We start from the raw sequence: 27,314 nt of genomic DNA on the forward strand, positions 1-27,314 counted from the left end.
GGCATCAGCTGTTATTCATGAATACTATTGTGCTTTAAAGGGAGGCTCCTGAAGCGAGAGGGGCACAAGAGACAGCTGCTTGCTTCTAGGATTTGCAGAGTGGAAACAGAGAGAGAAGTAGAGCAGTAGGAAGGGATGGGAGTAGATCCCAGTAATAGATGGTGAGATGTGATTAGTGGGCATGGCAAAATGCAGGGGGCTGCAGTAAAATTCCCATTTGCTGAAGCAGCTCTTCAGGAACTGAAGATAGTCTGCACTGTTTCTGTGGTAAAGTGGGATTTGTTACCAAAATGTCAGCTTTGCCACTGGAGAATGTAGGAAGCCCAGCCCACATTAGAAGCGTATGGAGGTAGGTCCGTTCTTCACCTCACACCTATCCATGACATACAGCCTGCCAACCTTCCCCTCTTCTCCAGCCAAATAGACCCAGTGAAGTCCTACAGCAGCACCGCTTGCCTGTGCCTTACGGCTAATGCTTCTTTGCCTTTTTGTGCCCTTGTCCTCTTCAGTATTCTGGAGGAGTGCTCACTGCAGTAACATGGGCCAGTGTCACTCTTATTACTTTACCTGTTTTATCTTTTGTGAAATTGAGCCTTTAGCCAGAATTGCCTGAGCTGCTGCTCCAGCAGTCGGTTAACCGTGAGGCTCCTCGAGCTCATTTCTCTCAAGTAATTTGATTCCCACGTGCTCACTGAGATTGCTTTTTTGCTGAAAGGAAAGTGGGGAAGGGGGATGGGTGCATGTATGAGAGCAGACCAAAAATGTTATGGCAGACAAATATGGTTTAGAGACTAACAATAACACAAAAACATCTTTAAAAAGATCCCATCTCACTCTTATCTTCCTTTAACCCAGTCCTATAAACCAAAATGTTTTTCTCTTCAAGAACCAGAGACACAGGCCTTTTTTTGCTGGTACAGGGTATAGAACAGGATGCTAAATTCCATCCTGCTTCTGCACAAAGCCAATAAGGTAATCCTTTTACTAAAATTTCCAGAAATGTGTGTAAAATACTAATTATTTTTTTTTTGGGGGGAGGGGGGTGACTGGTCATAAAATGCTTCTATTGATTTCAAGATATTTTCTGAAATCGTACATAGAGTTCAAGGCTTTTCATTTTGGTTGCTGAATTACTTCCTTTACACTGTGATTGCTTAGGAGTAATTGAATACCAGTTTGCTAGATAAGCTTCTATTTAAGATTGGTTAGTATGACAGCAGTTTTCTAAATAATGTATAATTGATGGTGAGATTCTATAAAATTGCCAGTGCTTTATCACAGTTTTGGGCGAATACCCTGCTGCAAGGGAGTTAAAAACAAGTCTGAAAAGTGAATCTTGCTGGAGGGAGAATTGTTCTGAAAATAAACCATTCAGTACATAAACAATGGTGTATCAGTTATCTGAAATAAGTATTTCTCCCACTGCTTGGCATTCATTGTATGTCCAGGCAGATCTACTGCACTCAGGATACAAAATTTCTGTGTTACAAAGTCCAGGTTTGTTAGATAGGATATTACTAATTTAAGCAGATGGTCTGTTATTTTATATGATGAAAATGAGGCTGTTGGAAGTCCCTGCTTTGGGTTTCATTACTGTTCATTAGTTTGTGTCATAAGACATATGCCTTGATGAGATCAGCAACATTATTAAATGTCATAAGAATATTTTTCCCTAGTGGCTGTGGAAGTATCCACAGTAGCACTTGTAGGACCTTGGCTAGTTTTCTATCTTGAACCCAGAAAAAAAGATTTCGAAAAATTTAAAAATATGCTATATTGAGAGATATGTGCAAAGGAAGTGCGTGCTAAATGTCAGTATTGCTCAAACATTGGCTGTTTTACTTGCTACTCTTGCTAGATAGTTGTCATCTATCACAGTAGACGTACTGCTGGACAAAATCCTTGCAGAGTCCAGTTATAGGGAGTAATGTTTTGGGAGCTGACTCAAAAAGGGTGGAAGGATTTTGTTGTTTGGTTTTGTTTTTTGTTATTTTTTCTTTCGCTAACCTAGCAGTACATGAGTTCTAAAAAAGAGTTAAAGGAGATACAAGATTGGAGGATGATGTGCTAGGTCAAAACGCTGGACACAACTACTATTTTGCAATGCCTGCATTTTGATTTATGGTACAAGGGCTGATGTGGGATGTTAAAAGGTTTATATGTATGCAGCTGAATGCCAAATTTCTTCATTCTCTCTCTTGCCCCATTGCTTGCTGTTCCTACATCTCTACCTCTTCTGAAGGCTCTTCTGTTAATCTAACCTACTGAGAGCTATTCATACAGCTTATGGATTTTTATTTTTAAATCCTCACAAAAATAATCTGCTTCCTTCAAGTTAGGAATTTAAAGTAAAATTAAATTAAGGCTGCCTAAGTAATGAAAGCATCTTTAGATTTGATAGATAGAGACCATCAGAGTGAAAAGTCTGTATCCCTGGAAAGATTTCTAATACTGTTTAGTGCTGGGAGGAGTTACTGTTGCTAGTATATCATGCAGTATCAAGCCTTAAATTCATATACTTACGCTTCATGAATCCCTCAATTTCCGAGGTTATTCATTATGGTTTATGTCATAAATGAAAAGATTTCTAACTCAAACATTTCCATCCTTATCAGCCTATGCCATTGGGGTGATAGTATTGTATAGCTTTGCTGATACATGGATTAAAGAAAGAAAGCCTTAAGAAAGAGTCTGTGCCTTAAAAAACACCTGAATATTTCTTGCATGCCAAAAAAAGTAAGCCTAGTATTTGTTAGTGCCATATACAGTGGATAGGTATGGTTGGACTCGGTGGTCTCGAAGGTCTTTTCCAAACCAGTGATTCTATGATATGTGTTGCATTGTTACCTGCCTAGTATAACACACGTTTAGCGCTCTATTGTTTCTATTTCTTTTGAGCTGTGGAGTTTTCCTAACTAGAGTTTGAAAAAAAAAATAAATACTAAAACATCACTGGCCCTATTAGATGGGGGGAAAAGTAATTGGTGTTACCTAAAACCTTTGTAAAAATCTGAGAAGCAGGGAATTGATCTACTGCAATCCCAAAATAGTTGAAGAAATAGGGGGGGAAAAAAAATCCAGATTTTTGTTTTCTTGTATGTGTAGAAAAATGTGTGCCTTTTATTTATCTCTTATTTCTTCTGTCTTTAGGTTTTCCAAATGAGCCTGCTGCTGTCATTGCCCTTAACACTATTAAGGAATGGTTAAGCAAGAATCACAGTGAGGTATGGAATAAAATACAAATTTCCCAAATTTCTGTTTAAGATTATGGTCTTTAACTCCAAAACTGTGAAAAGAGAGTAAATGTAGGCTTAAGCCTCTAAATCTCTTATTTAGTCTAAGACAAATGAAATCAGGCCAGGACAATATAGCCAGGGAAAGACTGTTACATTTAAAAGCTGCAGTGGAGTTGAAGGGAAATACCTTTGTTTGAAACCATATTGTGCATTTCCTGTGCATTGTAATCTTTCGTGGCGGAGTAAAAGACCATTCTCTTCCTAAGCTGTTTTTAAGTATGAGAGTTTTCATGTAATAATGAGGAGATCCCTGGAAAGGAAACATGTACAAGAGTTGTCAGTGGAAACAGCCACCAAAGGGCAGTGCTGTTCTAGGGGTCACTTTACAGTAAAGATTTGTATGATAGTATTTTCTATTTTCATTATTTTTTTGTTTGATTACAGTGAAGTGTTTGTTTTCTCTGGAACACTCTCTAAAGATGTGATAAAACTGTGAATTTATAACCGGACTGGTTGTTTTCCAGTGACAACACGATAGTGATTATTTTTACAAGACAAAAAAATGCTTTCAACAGAGTCATCTCTATATCTCCACTTTCTAGTTTTTGTCTTTTTCTGTTTTGAGTTCTTAGCAGGCTGATAGTTCCTAGTGTTGAGCTGGGGAAATGCAACAAAGAAGTGACAGAACAAGTAAAATAATCATGATGTCTTAAACTGAGGATATGCCTGTTTCCTCTTAATGACAGCCAGCAGCTATCAGAGAGCTAGAAATGTTCGGGTTTTTTGTCTGAAAATATTTAACAAAGGATCCAATGGAGAAGCACTGGATACAGGCACATAATTAGTCGTATTTTTCTTCTAGCAATATATTCAGAGGGTTTTTTTTGTCAGGAGAATAAGGGTAGGAATTTAGCAGTTCTATGTGGTTTGTTTTGGGTTTTTTTACCATTGAAAGGAAATACTATGTTGAGATTTGAATAGGAAGTTCAGGCTTTTGAACCTAGTTTCTGAAAGGTAGTCTAAGGAGTGTGCATGTGTTTGGATGCTGGTTCTTTGTAGCACTGGGCTCCTGGCAGCCTCCTGTGACTCACAGATCTGAGCAGTGAAACTTTGAAGTTCACTAAACAGTGAAGTTTTGGATGGACAGTCATTAACATTGTGTCATCCGATCAGCTGAGCTCTAGGCTTATCTTTTTGGGAGTCTGGTCTGTTAGTATTTAATTTGAATACTTAAGTGTAAGGTTGGAATGTCTATGTTTGTACTACGCCATCTTATAATTTCTCCCAGTTGCATTTTTATAGTGTAGTTTAAATCGTAGGCTAAAAATATTTTTTGCTCCAGAAGTAAGCTTTTCTCCCTCAAAAGCTGAGCAAGTATTGGATATAAACCCCCTAATTACTTTTCTCTTAGTGGTACTACAAGAATCTTGACCTCATTTGGTACACTGCCTATCAAAAGCTTGGAAAGCTCCAGATCTGTATTGGAAGAAGACTTGAGGTTCACAGCAGGTGTGATTGAAGTGACGGTGTTTATTATATATGCTTTTGACTCCTATCTGAGTTTTAATATTTTTTTTAATATATTTCAGCCTGCATTTGCAAAATGCTACTGTATTTATGGTTCACACAGATTAGTGTAGACTATGAACACTGAAAAGGGATGATTCCGCCTTTCTCATTCTCTGTAACTTATTCTCTTCTAATCCTTGGCCTGCTTGTCTGCCTGCCTCTAAATTTCCTATACTGCTCCCTACAAACTCCAATTTAATCTGAATTAAAGTGGCTGTAGTTTACAGTGTTTGTAAAGTGAAAGAAGCCTAGGCTGTCTTGACTACTAGACATTGTTAAAAATTATCCTACTAAGCTTACATCAGAGCTGGTTTTTTTTACTTTCATAGTTGTTCTATTAAATGCTTCCTAGCACCCTAAATTCTAGACTCACCAAGTTGAGATCTAATGCTGTTTGATGCACTTGAAGATGTACATGTGATGAATTTGATGCAAGTATGACATATCAGTTAATATGTCATTCCCGGACAGGGATCCCTAATCCCTAGAGCTTTTGTTAATTTTTGAAGGAAGTGGAATACTAGATGTCAGTCAAGATATGTTTTGAGGTTAAAGTTATCCATAGCTTTGTACTTTCTTGCACAATGCTTTCACTCTTTGTAAGGTTTTTCTGCAATCTACTCTTGTCAATTTTAGACTATGGCATACTAGTATGTTTTACATGTCATAAATAGGTCAGCAGCAAGATATACTTAACAATTCAATTGAAGGTAGCAATAACTTGTATAGTGAAAGGGATCTTTGAGAAGCATGCAGTTGTTGGATTGCTGTTGTTTAATGCATATAGCAAGATAAGCATAGTTCATCTAGTTTAAATGAATTGACATAGCTTTGTGCCAGGTGTCAAGCTGATCCATTTTATATTATGCACAGTTATTCACTTGGATTAGATTTTGAACTTTGAGTAATATTATACATCACCCCAACTTTTCCCCGAAGTAGCTCATCATACAGGAACGAAAATGAAAGAGACTTTCTGTGTCTCAACAATATAGTCTACTCTCATTGCACATAGCCATATGATATAGTCCTTTCTATAAACTTCTGTCATAAAATAGAACAACTCCCACTACACCCACTGGGTATTTAAATTCACATGTTCTAGACTGGGAGCAAAACCTTTTAACGATTTGCGATGAAGGCAGCTTTTCAGAGGGCTGCCCATGTTTCATTCTTGGTATTGCTAACCGGAACCGCTCCCCTGACACTGTGTGCACTGTCAAAATGAGTCAGTGTGTCCTGCTAACAACCTCTCCTGAATGAAAGAGGCCTCCTGTGCTTAGCTGTGCCAGGTTTCAATGAATCAAAGTCAGCTTCTTCCCTTCATTCCTTATTATGCAATGTGCCTTCTCTTTGAGAAATTCTGACCAGGTTCTGCTTCTTTAGTCCCAAAGATGTTTGACAGCCAGTTATCTCCGAGTAGTGCCTGGCCCTGGTTGTCCTAACTAAGATCTCAAACTCTTTGAATGTAGAATGTGAATTGAATTCAAGAAGTTTTAGTGCAAGGTGGAAACCAAAATGATAGCCTGCTCACTAGGAAGTTTGCCTACATAAAAATATACTTGGCAAAAGCAGGTAGGTGAGTGAGATGGAAACCTGACAAATTTGTAAGCCTTTTGTTGTGCTCTACAGCAGCTGTGTCTTATCTGCCTTCCTGCATCCCAGGAAACCATGACAAATGTGTGAAAGATAAGGAAATGTTGTTTTCTCCTCTCTACCTTCCTGTAGCACTTCTCTCCTTTGATGCTATAAAGAAGATTTTATCTACACTGATATTAATTCAAAATATAAATAAATCAGTGGCTATACTCCTTAGTCAGCCTGGGGACCTGAAAATATGACCTAAATGACTTCATTCTAGCAAGCTGTGTTACAGTCCTACAAAGTTCTCTGTCATAGTATTTACAAGAAAAGTGATTTGCATTTAATAAAAGGTTTTCTTATTGAAGTCCGTTGTCGTGCTTGACCCCTCAGGTGTTTGCATAAAAACTTATTAGTATGCTTAACTCCTGACGTCTGCTCATATGAATGTCTCATTAACATGCAAATGTAGTTAGCTCCTTTCTGAGGTTAATTGTTACAAAGCAACACAGGGTGAGATCTATTGTAATTTACTGAACACACAACACCAACTAGGCAGGGCAGTAGGCATCATAGTCTGGCAGCCTAAAACATAACTACGTATAGTCCACGAGGGAAAAACAACAGTATTAGAAGTAATAGCTTTTTCTTAGTTGTATGTAACACGCAGCACTGTTCTGGTCTTGAAATGCAACTCTTAGTCAAACTAATTTCTGGACATGTTTTACACCAAGGTCTGATGACTGGCAGCCAGAGGGCGAATCTAGTTTAGAAGCTGGTAAATGGTGTTATACTGTAAGCGTAGAAATCCCTTGGAGCAAACTTACAAGAATGGCCGCAGTCAGCAGTACTGGTTTAATTTACTGCAGACCACCTAGGCTATCTCTTTAGCAAACTGCATTTTCACTTCTCACAAAGTACTCTAAAGGTTTAATAGAATTCTTCAGAGCACAAAATAGAATTGGATCCCATCTTTTAGGAAACTATACACTGGGATTCATTTACAAATGCGCATTAAGCACTGAACAGTTCAGAATGTTTCTTTCCGGGATAATTTGGCAAGGTCTGAGATATTGCTACCTCATTTCCCATGATGGTGTCACAAAAGAATTGTGACTCCTTTAAATACTGGACACTCTACATTCTGGGTGGCTGTAAGGAGAGGATGATGTTTGTTGTCTTGTGGTGGATATCTCCAAACATTTGCAATATTAGAAATTATTTGCTTTTACTTTAGTACTATGCTGTGTTTCTCAAAAGGGTGAAAAATAAAAAATGCTCAGTGCATGCCTTACCTTATGTCACTGACATGAAACACCTCGGGACTTTTTCAGTGCTCAAGAAAAGACTTTAATTTAACAGCACATTTAGTTCAAAGTAGTGTTCTTTCTCTTGCACAATATCTCACATTTATTACGCACCCTAGTAGAACAACAACAAGAAAAGTGTGATTGCAATATATGTTCAATTGAAATAACTGGTGCAGATTAAAAGCATGTAGATGGAAAATAAATCAACACATTCCTGATTCCTTTTCATTAGAATCCCGACTGAACAGTGTTTTTATTATTATTATTATTATTATTATTATTATTATTATGACTGAAGTACATGATATTTAGGTCCCTGTGTTTTAGCAAGTAGTCATGCATCATCACACTGCCAAAAAAATTGTGTTTCCAGCAAAACAGGATGAGCAAAATCCTGGTACATCTGAAATCAGTGGAACTCCATTTTCCAGGGCAGTAGCATACTTTCTATACTCATCATGACAAAAATTTTCAGGAGGAAGTTTTCAACGTTTGTGCCTCACACCTGTGCTTTGTTTTGTACAGTGTTTTCTCCAAATCACAATTATATTTTCCCCTACTGAGCAGTTAAAGTGGAATTACATTTCTTGTGCACTGACTCCCACACGCCCTTGTCCCTTGGTTGCAGGCAGGGGTCAGGCTGGCCTTGCCTGGGTGGCAGAAGCTGTGGGCATATGAGAGCAGGGAGAGCTGAGGAAGTGCTCCCTGCAGTGGGGACTGTGGGTGTGACTGGAGGGACTTTTATTCTCCTGATAAAAGCTGCATGATCAGTTTTGTGTCTAAGAATGGGGAAAGTACGTAAGAATTTGGGGAAGGGAAGATCTGTGGTGAGAAAGCAGAGCTTTGGGGATTATGCTGGTTTGCTTGTCCTCATGGAGCTTGTCACCCTGATGGTAAGTAGGTGTCTCCTGGTCAGGAAGGGCCAGAGTAGGAAGGTTGAGGGAACAGCTTCCTCAAGCGTAAAACACAGCTAAGAGGTCCAGCAGGACTTAAACCAGCTGTGCTGTATGCTGGCCACCCAAGCCTAAGCCTGCTTGAGGCATCTTGACTCAAAAGAGTTATTGTTGCTGAAGTAAAAAGTGCACTGGTCTTAGGTGCCCACAGGAGAACAGGGCCAATGTATGGGCTAGCAGATATGACACAGGACCCACGGGGAAGCCACTGGCCTCCAGAGGTATATCCTGAGCACCTAAAATGTTGCTAGATACCGGTGTCTCACTTGGAGACAGGTAGATGTCCTGCTGGGCAGCCGCTGTCTGGTAGGACAGAGCGAAGTGTGTCGTTACTGTTCTCTACTGCACGAGACAGAGTAGTGTAGGTGTGCTTCGGTGAGCTTTTAATAGCACTAGAGCTTTATTTTAGGGTAAACCATCACAATCACAACTTTGTGTCATGTACAGCGTTCTGCAGGTAAGCGCAGTGCCCCGTGGTATGCATCTGGGCACCACTGTAGTCTGTCAGTGTCTGCTCTATGCAGTGTTACGTTATGTAGGCATACACCTAGGAGGTGTAAGACTGCAGGGAAGGAACATTTCTCATGTCTCAAACTTCAAAAGCGGGTCAGGCAGCTAAGAAAAAGTTGCTTTTACCTCCAAAGCCCATGAAAACATCAAGGCAACGCAATTTCAGTATTTCTGCAGACTGCATGCCTGAGAGATCATTTCATTATTAGGTTTGTGTTTTCTTTTTTAAAAAAACCAACTTTCTCTTTCCCTCTTCCATCTCAGCAACCTAATTTTATGTCTTCATTCTTCAGAGACAATTAAAAAAAGTGGCATAGTGAGATGAGGTCTTGTCTTTATCTCTACTGAAGGATGCAGTTGAAGACAGCATGTCGTGAAAAACGTTGTCTGATGCAGTTTTCTTTAATGTAACCTCAGTTATATTCCCCTAGGCAGAGCAACAAAAATTCTGTGTTTATTCCAAAAAGGAGTGGAGTAGCTAGCTGACAATATTTAATTAATGAATGCAAATGTATTTTTTTAAAATAACTAATGCAAACAACTTCCCCTAAGATAGCATTGCTTTTGTTTTTGCTTGGGTAGTTTTAATGCTTACAATTTTACAGTTGTCAGCAAAACTACGTGTAATTTTGAAAAAAAAAAATATGTATTTATGCCTAAGGTGGTATCTTTTATGACAAGTTTGGGCCTGCAGTGACATGTATTTATTTTAAAGTATATTTATTACTCTGAAACAAAGCTCTGAAAATACAGGTTTCGATTGAAGCTATTGACAGAACCTCAAGGACAATAAGGGTGCCGATGGAAATTCAGGCGGCTATTTTGGTAGCTCTTATATGCCAGTAACATTTGATTAACATAATCTCCTCCCCTCCCCCAGCATCATTCTCTTGGGTAGGTTAAAAAATGATCTCCTTTCTATTTCTACATTCTAATTAGGTGGTAATCATATGCTGCTCTGATTGAAATGAAAATCAGCCATCATGCCACTGTCATCTAGCTGAAGTCGAGGGAAAAATGCTTTTCAACTTGTACAAAATTAAAATGATTTACTTGCTCTGTGTAGCTGCTCTCTCACTGGGCTCAAAGAGATTCAGTGCTGTCCCCAAAGCCCAAACCTAACTATCATCCCGACAGACAAGTCATTTTCTGAAATGATAAGTAAGCCGCCAAGGCAGTGATGCTTCTTTATATGTTCTTCAGGCTGCTATTCAGGTAGAAGCCTGATAAAGCCAAGCAGACAAAGCCCGTATTCATTACACATGATACTTTATTTATAAAACTTAAAAAGCTGTTGTTATTTTTGATACAGCTGTTGAGAGAAAGGCAGGAAGGCATCCCTCTTGGAGAGAAATGTTAGGGCTTGTGACTGCTGTTAATGTCCCCTGTTACCGGTGCCCCATATGACCAGTTTCTATGTTACTCACTTGCAACTCAAATAAAAAAAAGAGGGGAAGGGGGAGTTGGAGATGTGTCTTTCTGTCACCCCTCCCCCCTAAAATTTGTTGAGGATCAAGGAAATCCACTTCTATGCATAGTTTAGATGTTTTCAATAAATACATCTTTATAAGGGTTTATATACATTTAGTGTGCTGCATAAATAATGAGTCCTGTAACTCCATTATAGATAACGAGTGTCACTAACACAAGACATGTCTCTGCATGGGTTCTTTGGTGTTTACAGTAGTTAACTATCTAATAATTGAAATTTGTCAAAGCATTTATTCTTTTTATCCTTACAATTAAATGGCTGCTATAATAACAGGAACGTGGATTGCTCAAAAATTCTACATGCATGAAGCTAAATTGACAAAATTGTTGTGACTTCAGGGTTTAGATTTTCTCTTGGGTTTTTTGATTTTTTTTCCTCGATTTCTGTACTTTTGAAGGGGCCCGAGTTACTGTAGTGAGCTCTGTGAAAAGACCTTAAAAATAAATAGAAACAATGTTACATTTTTTTCTTTCCTGTTATTTCTTGCATGACAAAATAGATCATGATAACATCCCTTTGTTTCAGTACTGGCTTTCAGCCAGAAATCCCAGTGACTTAAACTGGCTTTTCAATCAGCCCAGTACAGAAGTCATCTGGCCTTCATTTTGGGACGATTCAGTTATTATTGCTACCCTTCAGGACAGTCTTTTCTTCATATGGGCTTGTGTTCCTCACCCCATGGGAATAAATGGACAAATAAATGTGGAAAAGCAATCCATGTAGTTCTAGTGAGATACATAGATAAAATACTTAATGAGTGACAGAGAAATTGCTGTTACAGTCTTTGTTTTGTTTCTGAGCTCTTCATATTAATCATAGAATCACCAGGTTGGAAAAGACCTCTTGGCTCATCGAGTCCAACCATTCCTATCTGCAACTAAACCATGTCCCTGAGTACCTCATCTACCCATCTTTTAAATACCTCCAGGGATGGGGACTCCACCACCTCCCTGGGCAGCCTCTGCCAGTGCCCAATGGCCCTTTCTGTGATTTTTTTTTTTTTCTTGATATCCAGTCTGAACCTTCCCTGGCACAGCTTGAGGCCATTCCCCCTTGTCCTATCACCTGTCACTTGGGAGAGGAGGCCAGCTCCCTCCTCTCTACAACGTCCTTTCAGGTAGTTGTAGAGAGCAATAAGGTCTCCCCTCAGCCTCCTCTTCTCAAGGCTAAATAACCCCAATTCCCTCAGCCACTTCTCATAAGACTTGTTCTCCAGCCCCTTCATCAGCTTCATAATAAATCTGCTGTAATTTATTTTGCTATTCTTTCATGTCTGGCTGATCAGTGGATCTTAGCAGTTCAGCTGAGATGGGGTAAGAGAAAGGAGAGAAGGCAGGAGAAGGTTTGCCTTTGACTTTCTGGATGTTTGCAAGGAAGCTTCCATCATGAAGACAGAATTTTGGGAGGCTCTCAGTAGAAGCTGTCTGCTGAGGACAGGAATGTCCAGGCAGTCGCCAGCAGCAGATAAACCAGGTGGACAGCTGAAGTCTGTCCCCAGTGCCAGTCAACCACCCAGACCAGGGGAGGCTCCCTTTGTCCCAGCAGGGAGCCCAGTGCCCAGCCTCCTGCTCCACAGCTGGAACCTGCGGAGGATGTCTTTGATTTGGAGGTTTTCTTTGTCTGCAGTGTTTTCAGTTCGCTGAAGTCACGTCTTTGCAGACAATAAATGTCTGTCCGTGTGACCTGGGCCTCTCAGAGTGCCCTGGAGGTGCTTTAGCTGTGCAGCCCAGCATGTATTGGAAGCATGTGCGGTTGGAGTGGACGGCTACCAGCTGACGGCTGCGCTGCCTGCATAGCCACGGCACACAATGCGGTGCTAAATGAAGCCACTCTGCTGGCATGGGCAGCGGCCCTTCTACATGAGCCAAGAGCACATCCTTTGTTTTGCTGGCACTTTCCTGGCATCCTGCAGAGCGTACGATGTCTGTTTTTTGGTGTTCTGTTTCCAATAAACTCACATAACTGTTTTGCTTCTGGAAAGCTGCTGCTTCTGTTTGATTTAAATTCAGTTCTGTTGCCTACAATTTTCCCCAAAGCAGAATGTCCAGCATGGCACGGGAAGGTGAAATAATAATAAAATCAAACATACATTAGGCAATCCTCATGCTGGAGGAAGCATTGGATCGCCCTACAAGGGACCAAACTGGTACAAGCTAACTAACCATAAAGGGAATATTTTGTTAAGTTTTATTCTGTCTTCCCATCTGAGATTTTACCTGGCTGACTCTTGCCATCATCTCTGAGCATGTTAGCCATCAACAGTAGGTCACAATCAGATCTATACAGAGTGAAACCCACATGGATTCTTATAGCTGGAGTGCATTCCCTGTGAGGAATAAAATGAGTTTATTGCTGCTAGACTACAGCATCTTGACATATAGTTTGAGATATATGATTCTGACATTTAATAGGTTAGATGATATTGGCCACATACCTCATAGGTTCTGTATCATACTGTATTCCTGGGAAGGTGAAAAATGGCTCTGTCTATTATATGTGAAATGACAGAACAGATGAGAAGAGCACTGTGGATGTGGGGAGCATTGACAATAAGAACCTGTGGAAACGTGGGAGTGACTGGCAGGTTTCCAAGGTAAAATACCTGATAATTAATACAAAACAACCTGCTTATTTCCAAAAGTGACCACACTTTAAGGCTGTTGCCTTCCTACTTAGACTTCAGGACAGATTATGTGATTCTTTCATTACTTCGGGATTAATGAAAAAAAGGAGAATAAATTAGGTTGAATTATAAAATTCTTTACTTCAATAGGACTAAACAGTGCTTCCTGAGAAGGGTCTTTGAACAAAGGCTACAAAAATACTTGGGTTCTTACCTTGCTCCTAACCTGATCTCTCATGAGATAACAGAATGAAGGCTAGTTTTTACTAGCACAGGCATTTACCACTACTAAGTCTAGATTGGATTAATTTATTGAAGTCTTATTTTATTTTATTTTATTTATTTTTTACATTAACAGAAAGGATGAATGGACTTTGGGACTAGTAAAATAACTGTAAAATGATCAATAGTTGATAAGATGACAAATACTGACATAGCTGAATTAAGTAAGTTTAAAAACAGTATAATTTTATAGTTGAAATGAAAGTTACCATGGCACAGAGCATAAATTTGACACGCAGTTATGCCTCGTAAATAACCAGGTTGGTGTTGCCCACCCATTGTCTGCTTTTCCATCAGTCTTCATCCTAGTTCAGGAGTCAATGTTACCAGAACTGAATTGTGTATATAGAGATCACTTATATTTGGGATGCACCAAAACCAGGGGTATTGCACTTTCCTGAGACCATGGATTTGCCTTGTTCTTTCTATTAAACTGAAAATACCGCATTCTAATACACTGCCAAACTCTTTAGTACTGCAATCTGAAATAAAATGCTAAGAACCAACCGTCTCGTGTTCATCCACGTGATCAATGCACAATAAATCTAGGGGAGTGGCTGTCTTTCTGAATTCTCCCTTTTGCAAGAAACTAGGGCCTTTCAAGAGACCATCTCCAAATGTCCGGAATTTGATGAGGTGTAAGGAAGGGATTTTTGAGTTCTGCATTCTTTTCTGGCTGTTTCCATCCAGCTTTTCCACACACTTATAAGTCTCAATCTGGCTACATGTTCTCAGTTTAGGGGAAAAAGTCTTATATGTGACTTTCAGCCTTCTGTGCTGGAAATTTCACCTTTCACTTAAAAGTCCCTTTGGGATTTGTAAGCCCAAATATTATAAAGCCTTTGTCTTCTATTTACATATTCATAGTCTTATGCTTTAGTTGATGTGAGTGTATAAATGTTGTTTTACTGCTAAAATACAGACTATTTGATTAATTTCATTAATTCTTTTTACTTTCATTTTGTTTAGCAAGAGTGTATGTGAAATGTCTTGTCAATGTGTAGAAAAAGCCTTTGAACTTGCTCTACTGCTTACTGTTTTGAAGTGAATGTGCAAACCTTGCCCTGATGTGAAGGAAACTTATCACATAGCGCTTTGACTCCGCTGGATTTAATCTTAATATCCATCACATGATAACCTCTTCCCTGTGGACATTTAAACATACATCTTCCTTTGGGGCTGCATACTGATAATATATGATCTGTATGGTGATAACCTCTTGATAGAGAAATGTTTCAAAGGGTACAACAGAAATTACGGGCTTTAGTCCTGCTGGCTTTCACTATGACTGCTGCCTCACTGCTCTGTGTTCCTTGTTAAAATCTCTCCCTGTAGACACCATATTAAGTTCATTAATATTTACAAAGCAAATATATTTCCCTTCAGACAGTTGAGGCACAACTACCCTTGATTTTTGTTGGATTATATGAATATAGGCACAACTTTCTATAGCATAAGTGTGACATCTAATTAATACGTATACCTGTATTTGTAGAATACCCTAGGCATTTTTTTTTTCAGTGTGATTTTTATGGGGCATATCGTTTGAGAATTAAATCTCATTGTAACTACAGGTTGTTTACGTGTGTATGCTTGTCAGGATAAGGTCCAAGTCATCATTGGAATTTATGAGGTACCTAGCATGCTGTTGCCACTGAAGCTCATTTTAGCAAGGTGCAGTTGTGTGTATAAGAAACTGCGATATCACAGATGATCAAAGATAGATGTAATTCAAAGCTCCAAGTGTAAATCCAGAGAGTAGGCTTCTATAGACTAACACTAGTCCTCAAAACTCTCTGAAATTTTAGCAGAGAGCATTTTTGCAGTGAAAGAATTTTTGTATCACAGTTGCTAATCAGGAAGGGCAGCGCTAGTGTTCGTTGCAAGAGGTAGATGAGAAGGCTGAGTTCACTCCCCTGTTCGAAGTACAAGCTTTTATGGAAAACGTAGTTGTAAGTTTAGTACCACTTGTGTTGTTATGAGGGTGGTGTTTCAGATTCTGCAAGGCTTACTTTGAGAGAGATGTATTTGAGGGACAATCTCATCACATGTAATTTGTGGGCATGGCATAACAAAAAGTAGATGTAGCTTGTATGATGCCTCTAAATAGCAGGAGCTGAGAGGGAAATAAGTAACTGTAGATTTGTCAAAGACTATTAAGAGGATAAAGAATTCTTTACAGGCAGATAATAACAAGTATAAATAATGCTTCAATGCCAGATTGCTCAGTGAACTGGGATTTCCATATAAATGGTCAGTAACCTGTCTTTATTGCAATTTATGGCCACCTTCTAAGGTTTCTATGTGGGAAAAGGGCATCTTGCTGTGGTCACGTGGGCTAAGATCTGGCAAAAGATGGCAGATATGGAGTGGTGGGTAGTCATGAAGAGTGTGTATGTTTTTCCCTTTGGTCAGGACATGGGAGTAAGTGGGAGCAAGGTAGGCTAATGCTATCTTTTACCTAGAGTATTGTGGGAACTTTAGGACTGAAGGCTGAGAAGCTATTTGATCTGGTTTCTTAGTTCCCAGATAGCCTAGTTGAAAGGGAAAGCTGCAATAGACCTTGAAAGTACCTCGTTAGCTACTGAGTTTTCTGAAGCTTGCTGGTGGAAAAAGTTGATTTTGGATGTCCTACGTAGCCAGAGCAGTTGGATAGAGTAAAAATTAACTCCTGATACAGGGATCTGGCAGAGTTCAGTACACCTTGCTCTCCCCTCATTTGTACCTTCTTTCCCTTTGCAATTTTTTCTTTTCAGTTATCCCTGTTCTGCCCTCTGCATGAGTGGCGAACTTGTCTCTTTATATTCTGCTCTATTGGCTGGGCATTTAACTAAGTGCTTTGGATCAGGAGAGAGGAAACAAAGACTGTACCTCTGCTTTGGGTCTATATTGTGTGTTGAAGCTGTTGTTTTCAGGTAGGGATTTCAAGTCCAGCTGCTCTGTATTGACCCTGTGGGAAGTGGCAGGTTGAATCAATTATTTGACATGCACATTCTCTGTTGGCAGGATTCCTGAGAGCCTTATAATGGCACAAATGATGTTACTTGCTAGTGCAAAAGAAAGTTACAGTTGAGTATAGCAATTAATCTGCAATTAGGAAGGCATTCTTTTTTCTTCCCAAGTATTTTTTCCAGATATTTTTAGATTTGAATGGACTGAATAGTTGAAGAATTCCTTTCGGAAAGGAGGAGGGGATTAGTATTTTTTTCCTGCATTAGCTTTGATTTTTCCTCCTGCAGGGACATCGAGAAGCACAGACAGCTGTTATTTAAAACAGAATTGAACATGAAATGCTATCAAACCATTTGCTATCCATGAACTGTAACACAGCAGTCCTATATTTTAATGATGTATTGCTTTTTATTATAAAGTGCATTACTGCTTGAACTTACAATTGTTTAGAAAAGTAATGAGATTTGAATATAATTACAATGTATCTCTGGAAACAGTTTATATGCACCATCTAAGATACTTTGGTAATTTACTGGTTTTGCTGCCGAAGCGAGTGGCACTGCCCAGCAGGATTTAAAGACGACGGAAGGGGTTGAAGGGTGTTGGGCTGTAGATGTGTTGAGATGTCAACATTATCAGAAATGACAATGTCTGTGAGGGAAAGAACAGAGCAATCACAAACCCCCTTCAGCCTTTGGCACTACCGCTGAGGCAGCCAACAAGGGTGTCAATTTGTGCCAGCTCCTGGAGCATTTTTTGTGATGGTAATGCCTGTCACTTCAGAACTGGATCGAAACAATCAGTGCATTTCACACAGGCCACCAAGCAGCCCTGGCCCCAGCTGCTATCTGCCTTCAGACACGTGTCACCTGGGCTGTGTTTGACCCACTGATATACAAGCAAAAAAGGCTTTCTATTTTATAATAGTCTCCAGAGCAGACACATTCCAGTTTTCGACTAGATTAATTGGCACCCGTGTAATTCCATACACAGTCATTTAGAGCTGTTTCCTTTTTTCCAGATTATATTCTTCTAAATTATCTAGAAAGTGGTTTTGAAGAAATGTTCAGTGGTTAGTTAAAACATCTATGAATGTAAAGTCATGTATAAATTCATAGATTGTATATAATTTATAAAACTTTATCGAATGAAAATATATGACAAGTATTGGGTTTTGCTGGCTGTTTGGCCTCTGTGGGCTTTTGCTGAAAGAGGTCGAATTGGATCTGTGAACTTAAAACCACAACTGTACTAAATAACATGATAGGAAAATGTTAGGAAATGCAATATAATTATTCATAGAGCTGGGTCATAATTTCTTTTTTTCAGTTAGTCTTCTAGCACAGTGCCACACCACAGTGCATTCCATTAATAATGAAGACATTTTGGAGAAATAGTATTAGCAGCTGTTTGACTGTAGTTAATTGACGTATTATTGTATTCCAGCACATTCTGTCAGGGAGTGCTGTGAATGGCTTAAAGACTTCTAGGGAGAAATAGAGCGGAGATAACCAAAGAGAAGTTATTTTAACTTAGCAGTTCTTAGACTCTGTATACTCTGATTCTAGGAAGCAACTTACTAAAATATGTATAGAAATTTTATTTAGAAAATAATGCTGTAATGGTCTTAATACATTTTGTTGGTAGGAATAGCACAGAAGCTTCTGTAGGAGTAGGGCAATGCACTGAGCCTTCAGAGTGTTTTAAAATCTCAGTGACTAAACAACATAAATCCATTTACTTACGGGTTTAATCTGGAATGCTTTGTCAAAAATTGGAGTAATGAATTAACAAGGAGTTTAAGAAATGAACCATATATGTAACTGAGGCATGCTAATTATTGTTTCCCCCTCTCCCAAAGTTAACAGAGCTTAAAATGAATGCAATTTTGTTTTGAGAGTGAGGACTAAAGAAGAGAGACAGAGTGAAGCCGTGGAGGTTACTGAACAAGCCTTTCACCCTCCAGGTCACTGATTCAAATCCAGACCATTTTGTTTGCATCTGAGAGCTTTTTGGCCTTTGCACTGGTCTGGCCTGTGTAGAATGAAATAGAGAATGTGACTTTAGTTCCTGTCACAACTGACATGACTCTAGTTGTACTCATGAACACTATGTATTTAAAGAGTCTGATTCTACAGTCACAGCCCAGCTGGAGATTTTGCTTTTCTTTCCACAGTAGCTGGGATTAGGCACAAAACAGAAAACGACAGACTCTAGTGCTGATAGTTTCAAATGTTCATGGGCGTATAAAGGAATTTGTTCTTAGATGTGCTTATTGAAGAAAATGGAAAGTGAGTACTTCAAAGGAACTGAGCTATTTGATCATGAAACATTTTATTGTACAGTTAATTACGTAAAATAGGCTGAACTGAGATAGAGCTCTAAGCGACTTTTTTGCTGTGCTTATAATTAGATATACAAAGCTGTTTCCTCAGCTAGCGTTAGTCTGCTTAGCTCTATTTAAGTCAATTTGCATCAGCTGAGAATCTGGACCCTGATATTTATGGAACCATTGACTGTTTATTATACCAGAGTAACACACAGCCAAGTTCTGTCACCTAAGAAAATTTAGGCCAAGATGTATAAAGTAAGAAAAATGGTACTGTTTTCATTTTTAAAGAATCTCAGCCTTCAGCACTTTTACTTGAAGGTTGTTAGAACTTCTAGTAATTGGATACAGAAGTAAAGAGCTACCATGATGATTTGGGGATATACATGCGATTTGGAAGGAAACTTAGCACGGGGGAATTTCATCTTTGTAGGCTGTGATCAGAAGGCAAAAAAGAACAGGCATGGGAAAGTTTGTCGGGGGCGAAACAAAGACTGACATCTAGAAAAGTTTTTATCACTGAGTAGCAGAGTGATAAAATTGTAAATGAAGAAACTGTAGTTGATAATGAACAACCAGGGTACAACAACAGCACCCTGAATGCTCATGTTTTCTATCCTTTCAGAATTGTTTTACGTTTGAAAACTAAAGAAACTCTGCATATGCAAGGTTCTAGATTCTGATTTTAAAAGATAACACTAAAAATAACAGCTTTCCTGTGATATCACAATTTAAGTTTGAGGCCAGTGATAGCTTGATGCTTCCTACAGCTGAAAACATGGGGACCCCAAAAAAGATAGCAATCTTCTGTACTTAATTAAATGATTTCAAAACAGTTAGTCCTTCAAATTGTGGTCAAGCTGTTCATGGATATTTTCCACATTGTAGGCCTTGGAATGACCAGTTTCTTGCACTCTGCTTTTATGTTCATCATTACCAGAAACAGGGTTAACAGAAGCATTAGAAATATTTTAGAAAGTACCAATGTCTAAACCACTGGGAGTAAAAGTCCTGTTTTGTTAAATTGAAACAAATCTGGCTGTCTTGTTTTGGAGAGACTAATTTAAGAATCACAGTCTTCCTTCATTTGAGACACTTGGCTTTGTCATCAATATACACAAGGTAATGTTTCTGTGGAGAATGTGCGTGACTGTTTTCTCAGCACTTCGCACCCAATGAGTTGCTGCTTTTCTGGGCAGGACAAGAACTGCAGAGTGTGGTCAGTGCTTGGATCTGACACTGTGTGGTGAGGTTAATGCATCCACAAATAATGGCTGTGCTCATTTTGTTCCATTCAGAATAAGAAATTTCATTCCTTATGGCATAAATTATAAATTATTTTGTTAATTCTTATATGCTGGTTCTTTTTAATAATCTCAGAATAGCGTCACAATAGTCAGAATTGTATTCCCATCCACTGGGTAGAAACAACTCGTACAACTCTTGAAATTATTTCACTTGACTTTCATAATTATGTGCGAGAATTCCATAATATTCTACATTCCTCTGTGGTGTCAAAGCAGTTTAGCGTAAAAGTTTACAATACACCTAGTGATTAATAAAGTTACAGTCATTTACCTCAGAACTAATTCTGCTTTGAAAAGCTGGTTTGCCTCACACTAATTATTTCTGTATTGTCCTTTTTTGCATCACAGGCATTTCAATGCTCTTCGTCTTAACTTATTAAAGCCTTCTTGCTCATGCATGAATCTGGACAGCTGGATGCCACTAATGGGGCAGCTAGTGCTACCCAGTGGTCTATAATCAACATTCTGTTGCCACACATTAGCATCACGCTGCATGCCTAAAAGAACTGAAAATTTCATTTGTGAAGCAACAGCTGATTAGGGATGATTAACAAAAAGACTAGGGGTGGTGGATATTGTGTAACACTGCTTCCGTCCTTTCAGAATCCAGCAAAGAATGGCATATCTGATATGTTAGTGTGAACAATAGGTGAACCATTATCTAAATGTTTTTATCACTAATCATTTCTCAGAGGCTGTTTAAAACAAACACATTTAATAGCATTTAGATTAAAATACAGATGGAAATTGTCACAAAACCATGACGAAAAAAGATATGTCTCTCTATTTAAAAAAAATGCCAATTTGTTTTTCTGCAGTGTTAAGGCGATGAAAGATGCCATGATAAATATATAAAAATATTGTATTACTAAATGTACCTTAAATGTTTTGCTAAATACCAGAGACTCCCACACACTGGAGTTGATCTGTAGTCTGTAAAGAGAGACAGTTCATTTTTGAGTGCAGAATGAGAAATGCTGGAAAAACTGAAGTTGCAACACCCAGTCTTGAATGTCCAATAACAAATATCTTCAAGGGCTTCAGTGTAACCTGGTTATAACTTCATAATAGCTCTGTTTCTTCAAACTGCTCCATGTGAATCTGCACTGTAATGCAGGACTGTTTCCAATTTGCAGTTTTGGATTGCAGTTTTTCTTCATTGAAAAAAAAAACAAAACCAAAAATAATCAAATAAAAAAAAAACATCCACAAACCAAAACAAAAACATAAAAACCCCTCCACCAAACAAAAACCCAAACCCTCACCAAAAGCCTGGATGAATGCAATAATTCCTCTTGCATGTCTTTCCTCATCCCTCATCCTGAGGACCTCAATGTATTTCTCTGTTGATCTGCTCTTGATCTGCTCTTCCCATGCTGCAGATCAGCCAAGAGAGGAAACTATTATTTCTGCTCTTATTTTTCTTGCTGAGGCGTGATTTTGAATGGAAAACACTGATCATCTTGGCTGCCTGTATTCAGCTGTTATCAGTGCTAGAAGAATCATTCAGTTGGGAAATGGCCTTTGCTGTGGTATTTTGACATAGTTCCCCTTATTTCAGATTCTTGGTCACCCACGCTAGGATTGGATGTAAGCAGCAGTCTGGAGAGTGGACAATATAGCGTTTTATTGTTTCAGCAGTGCTGTGAGTCTAGGTCTCTGTTTACCATGAATTACTTTTGTATTTTTTTGTCAGTAGAAAAAGGATGTGATACAGCTCTGTCTGGAAAGGGTTAAAAACCAAACAAAAATTTATTTTGTCATAAATATCAAAATATAGTACAAGAAACATTACCTTTTCCTTCTGTCATACTTCCACTTGCAACTACTAAAAAAGCAAAAATGTTTGTTTTAAAAATTGGAAAGAAAGTGAAATATGAGTTGGTGCACTCTCAAGGATATACCACAAAGTGATGTGAATTACAGAGCTTTTGGTGCACTTCTTAGGTGAGAGAAACTTAATACAATCAAAGTGTACATACATAGGTTACTAATGTACAAACTGCTTCAGTTCATCATTGTAGTGGACATTATTAAGATAATTATTTTACCCTTCATGACTCTCTATTCTATTGTGCTGTTAGATAAATCAATCTAATCTAACTAATATGTTTTGAGGGACAATTTTCATCTCTTCTTACAAAAAGAGTTTATTGCAAAAGGCAGTCTTATTAAGGACTTGTCACTTCAGGGATCTGATGACAATAAATGCTTGGCTGTTCATTTACTGGCAGGTCACGTTTCAGTTAAAAACAAAAGCAATGCAGGAAGTGGCATGGAAAAAAAATTGTTGTCTAGCTAGTGCCTTGGCTTGTCCTATTTCTTGTCATTTTGCTTCAGATCATATCAAGTTGGGCTTAAAACAATGTCTTCAGGACATTTTGTTCGACCTTCAGAAGTTCAGGAGGTGTTACTGTAACGTATGTCAAATGCAGATCAAGATCCAAGTGGATACAATTCGTTCTTGATCCAAGTCTTTTGTCTACAACTTACCTCTTTGCTAATAATTTGTTTGATTAATTAAAAAGCTGAATGTAAAATTATAAGCTGAAATCATAGTTCTGTGTTTCAGCAATAGTGCGCTCTTTTCCTGCTCCCTGTTTCTAGTGTAGCTTTGACATACTTCTGTGTGTTGAGAGTTGTGGCTTCCCAGCCTGGGGCCACATGCTACTGAGATAGCTGCAGTGATGGTCCAAGGCAGGATTTTTCAGTAGTGTACAGAAGCGGGTTTTGGGGACCTAGTTACTTTGCTAGATTCACTCTGTAGTAGAAGTTAATCTGTGTTCAGCTGTGTTAGAAATGCACCTTCTATTTCTTATGGAAAGGATTGCATGCAACCTCTCTCTTAGTTGAAGTCTTTGTAATATACGGTTGTTGATGTTTGACTGCCTTGTATGAGACATTGCCTACTAAGAAGGTCTGGGAGATGAATGGAAAGATGCTCTATGTATTGCTAAGTATAAGAAACTGAAATCCTCCTTTTCCTAGATGAATGATATTTGTATGAGAGTGCCTCAAATAAGAATTTGGTTCAGATCAGTCCATGGTAGTCTTTTGCTTGCCAAGTGAAAATGTGATTGCTGTCTTTACAGCTGTACCTGCCTTGCAGGGTGTTTGTCAGGTGTTTGGAGGATCCTGGCCAAAGTGGTCCCCTGCAGGGAATCTGCGTCACTGCAAGACATGCTTAAGGCAGGTGTTAGAGCTGAGTTTACCAAGAGGCTAACTAACTGCTGCAAGTGCTCTGTCCTGAAGTTAGGGAAGCATTTCCAGGCCTCTAGGATATGGTTAATTCTTTGCTACGTATATATTATTCCCTTTTTCTGCCTCTACCTAGCTTAGCTGCCTTCCATATACCTACACAATATATATGAAGTTTGGATAAAGAATGTCCTCTTGTTTCCTTTCTTCTATTTTCACTACATATGCTGTATTAAAAGCCAGGGAAGTGTTCTTAATACTTCTTAAATGCCTATGTATGTTTTGTAATTGCATGTAAAGTGTTAAGATTGATGGCTTGTGAATATGTCATCAAGCGTGATCCTCCTTTTACTCTCACATAGCAATTACAGCTTCATCAATCTTGGGGTCAGTACTTGGGGGTAACATATTGTTAATTTTATACTGTAATTTCTATGTGATGACCTATAGTCCCTATCACTGCTTGTTTAAAGGTGCCAAATGGATGTTTGGGTCTTTTTTGTCTCAGTCCCTGATAGACTCTTCCTATTTCACAAGAATATAGAAAAGGGTTTTCTCGAAAAGAAGAAAAAAAGCCTTATCATATTGTTTATTTTTAGGTACTGATAAAGAAATAAAACACAAAACATGGAATTGTATCAAGAAAACAAAGCAAATTTGACCTAAACATTTTCTGGATGATTTCAATCAGCTGTCCATAACTTCCATTGCATTGTGAGCACACAGTTAAACGTATTCCACCTTTTTGTGGGCACATGGGTCTTTCAGCTGTTGACTGAGTTGGTCACATGGGAGAAGAAACATGAGGAGGTCATGCTGACTTTGGTAGGGAACAAATTTAACGGAAGTGAAACACCAGTGAAAATCATGCTGGGGAATGTATACAAATAATTGTGTGACTGAGGTGGTTTAATTTGCTTATCCCAAAGTAAACATTGCCCATCGTGGCCTTAGCAAGACTGAGACAGTTGCTGTGTAAGTCTTAAATTAGCTATTTTTGTTGATTTATGGGTTCTCTGAACATAATCTGATTTATCTACATGACTTCAGTAATGCCTTTTGAACTAAACTGACCCAGTTCTCAATAATGATATGAACTTATACTCCATCATTGTAGTACCAGGCATAGGTGAGACTGGTGACCTTATTATTTGTCAATAACTTTTTCAGATTATATTGTTTCTGGGGCAATAATAATCAATTAAGCGGTGCTAGCTGGTTAGTCTGCAAGTGCCACTCCTACATGTATGTTTGAATGATTAGCAAAATAACAGCAGCAAACAGAAAGGGCTATGAATAATATAATATTAAAAGGTAGTTATTTCTATGGCTTTTTTTTTTTCTGCAGAGTACTTTATCTGTTTTCTGAAGTCAGTGATATTCAGCTGTTACTTAGAATATTGTAGATAAAGATTAGCTATACTATACCTTTACTTTCAATTAAAATACATCAATAGAGCGGTCATGTGCTTGTGGGGCATAGTGGGGCATTGGTAATTACCTTTGGTAAAGCCTTTTGGGGATGGAATCAGAGGCCTACAGTTTTAGGTGGGTTTGGATGAACACACACAGGTATGTAGGGGTTTCCTGTACTAAGCCTCTGGGTGAAGCTTTTGAGAATCTAGGTCTCATTATCACCATAACATCTACAAAATTTGCAACTTACATGGGGAAAAAAAAAAACCTGCTACTTATTATGTACACAATATGGCAAAAACTAACGCTTAAGAGAAGGCAGCCCTAGAAAATTATATCAGAAGCTATTCTCTAGAATTCGGGATTTTAATAGCAATTTGCATCTTCAGAAAGAAAGTGGAAGAACATGAGGTATTGTTTATTATTGTAATTATAAGCACAATAAAAATTACAATAGGCAGCAAGTTCCACGTGACAGCTCCTTATATTTGTCAGCACTTCTGTTTCCAGAAGCATTTTGCTTTGATGAACAAATTCAGCAAATGAATGCTAATGTATTTACATACAGCAAAACAGTAGTGACTGGCAGTTGTTGATAAAGATGCATCACCCTCTAGTTTTGTTCTTCCTCATCCACATGGAGGTGAACTGGGAGTGTGGAGGCTTTTTATCTCTTCCACATGGGTTGTCTTTGCTGTACAATGACAACACTGCAAGACTGGGCACTTGTTTCTCATTTGTAAAACAGTGAAAAGAGTCAATTATTTCCCGTGCTTCAGAGGGTAGTTTTCTCTAAGAATACTTTAAAAAGAAGAAAGATACTACGTATTAAAAAGGGCTCAATGGCTTTTCTTTAGTGTATTTCTATACCTCCTTCCTCTCCTGTTTCCTCCATATAAGTAAAGAAACAAAGCAGCGGCTTTCTGACATTCATCACGAACGTTAATTATAATACTATCTTCAGCTTCCAGCACTAAGAGATTATGAGGAACGTATTAAAAATTTTGGCTTTTTGAAAATGGTTCATTATTAATATGGTTAAGTAGGAGTACTGGGTCAGCAAGTGAGGGGAAGTACACATCAAGAGTGTTCATTTGATGTTGGAATAAATATTTTATTTCGTAAAGCACTCCTTAATTACTTATGGGTAAATATATCTTGGGAGCATGTAGTGGCTAGGTCTTTATTTCAAAACTTCCTTTTCTGGTCTAAGCAAGGCAAAATATTTTCAATCTTGAATTAAAAGTTATTTCGGGGAACAAACTGTGATTCATGTAGAGCAAAGTTATGAGCTAGCTTATTGATTCTGCATAATTTTAATTATTTTTTTGATGTAGGGCAAGATACAGTCAACATTTTGCAGCAGCAACACTTGTATAATAAAAGGTTTAACAAATGTAGTGGTTGTAAGGGACCTAAATGAAAAAATGAAATTTCTCTTCTGAAGAAATCCTAAATGAAGTCCTCCTGTACTGTAATTATTATGGAAGTATGCTACAACAAACCGATAATTGCTTGTCCAGGCAGATTTATAATCTAATTCATGTCCTGTTTCTTTTAGAAGCAAGAGAGAAAATATTTCTAGCAGATGCCAATTTAAAATCCTACCTAGAAACCAAGCCTTACTGTGAAAAAAACTTTATTTTTCATATGTCTTTTTGAGTAACATCAAAGATCTCTAGAGATATGTTGACAGGGAAGCTATTTAAATCGAGATGTACCCGATCTACTTGTTGTAACGGAAAAGCAGGTTTTCCAGACGGTGGAAGAATTTGACTTTATATGTAGAATAAAATAAATGAAAGAGTAGTTTTAAAAAATACATAGAGACAATACACAAATGGGCAAAGTTTCTCACCACTGAAACATGATTACAACAGTGCCATTTCCCAGCTCCTATCATTGAAGCTTGGACAGTTTATTGTATGTGAAGACCTGGCCCTATGTGTCATCTAATATATAGCTCGTACATATAGCTAGAGGCTCTTATGCTTATCAGAGTATGGTAGTGTTTATATCTCTGCAAATTCCCATTACAGAAATGTATACTACTAAAATTCATGAAAGAACTGGACTATGTTGGTGTGCTGCTGATCATGCCTTGGAAAATAAAATTCCTTTAATGAGTGGATGGGAGTTTACTTCTTTTCCCAGTTTGGTGTTTTTTTTTTTTTTTTCAGTTAAATTACCTCAGCTCAGGCGTAGAAAATTTAGTATTTAACATCTCAGAGTATAGAACTTGAACAAATAATCTCAGTATTTTATTATTTTTTTTTTACTAATCCTGTAAAATGTGACCTTTTATTTGCAACAAGGGACATACTTATGTATTCAGGGCCATTCTTGAATAAGGTTTAATAATTCCATGTGATTCATTTTATTTTCCTTAATGTGCTTTCCAAATCAAAAGGGTGGAGTTCAAAAGTAACATAGCTTCTATCTTAAGCTAATAAACAGATGAGTAAATTAAAATAATTTTATTTTGGTGGTAGTGGAGAATGCTGTTTAAGAGCATGGTTTTGAGAGACAACACCTTGAATCTGAATGCAAGACTGG

At 38.2% G+C, this 27,314-nt stretch overlaps 1 protein-coding gene across 3 annotated transcripts in view; it reads left to right on the plus strand.

Annotated features, from left to right (window-relative positions):
- Positions 1 to 27,314, plus strand: part of MACROD2 (mono-ADP ribosylhydrolase 2) — an 891,375-nt gene that overhangs the window by 620,943 nt on the left and 243,118 nt on the right. For all 3 annotated transcript variants that reach the window (XM_054061688.1, XM_009556568.2, XM_054061687.1), the window contains exon 8: positions 3,151 to 3,224. In XM_054061688.1, the coding sequence (XP_053917663.1) occupies positions 3,151 to 3,224 (74 nt within the window). The remainder of the gene's footprint in view (positions 1 to 3,150; positions 3,225 to 27,314) is intronic.

Source organism: Cuculus canorus, chromosome 3, assembly GCF_017976375.1.
Source record: "Cuculus canorus isolate bCucCan1 chromosome 3, bCucCan1.pri, whole genome shotgun sequence".
Taxonomy (NCBI): Eukaryota; Metazoa; Chordata; class Aves; order Cuculiformes; family Cuculidae; genus Cuculus; species Cuculus canorus.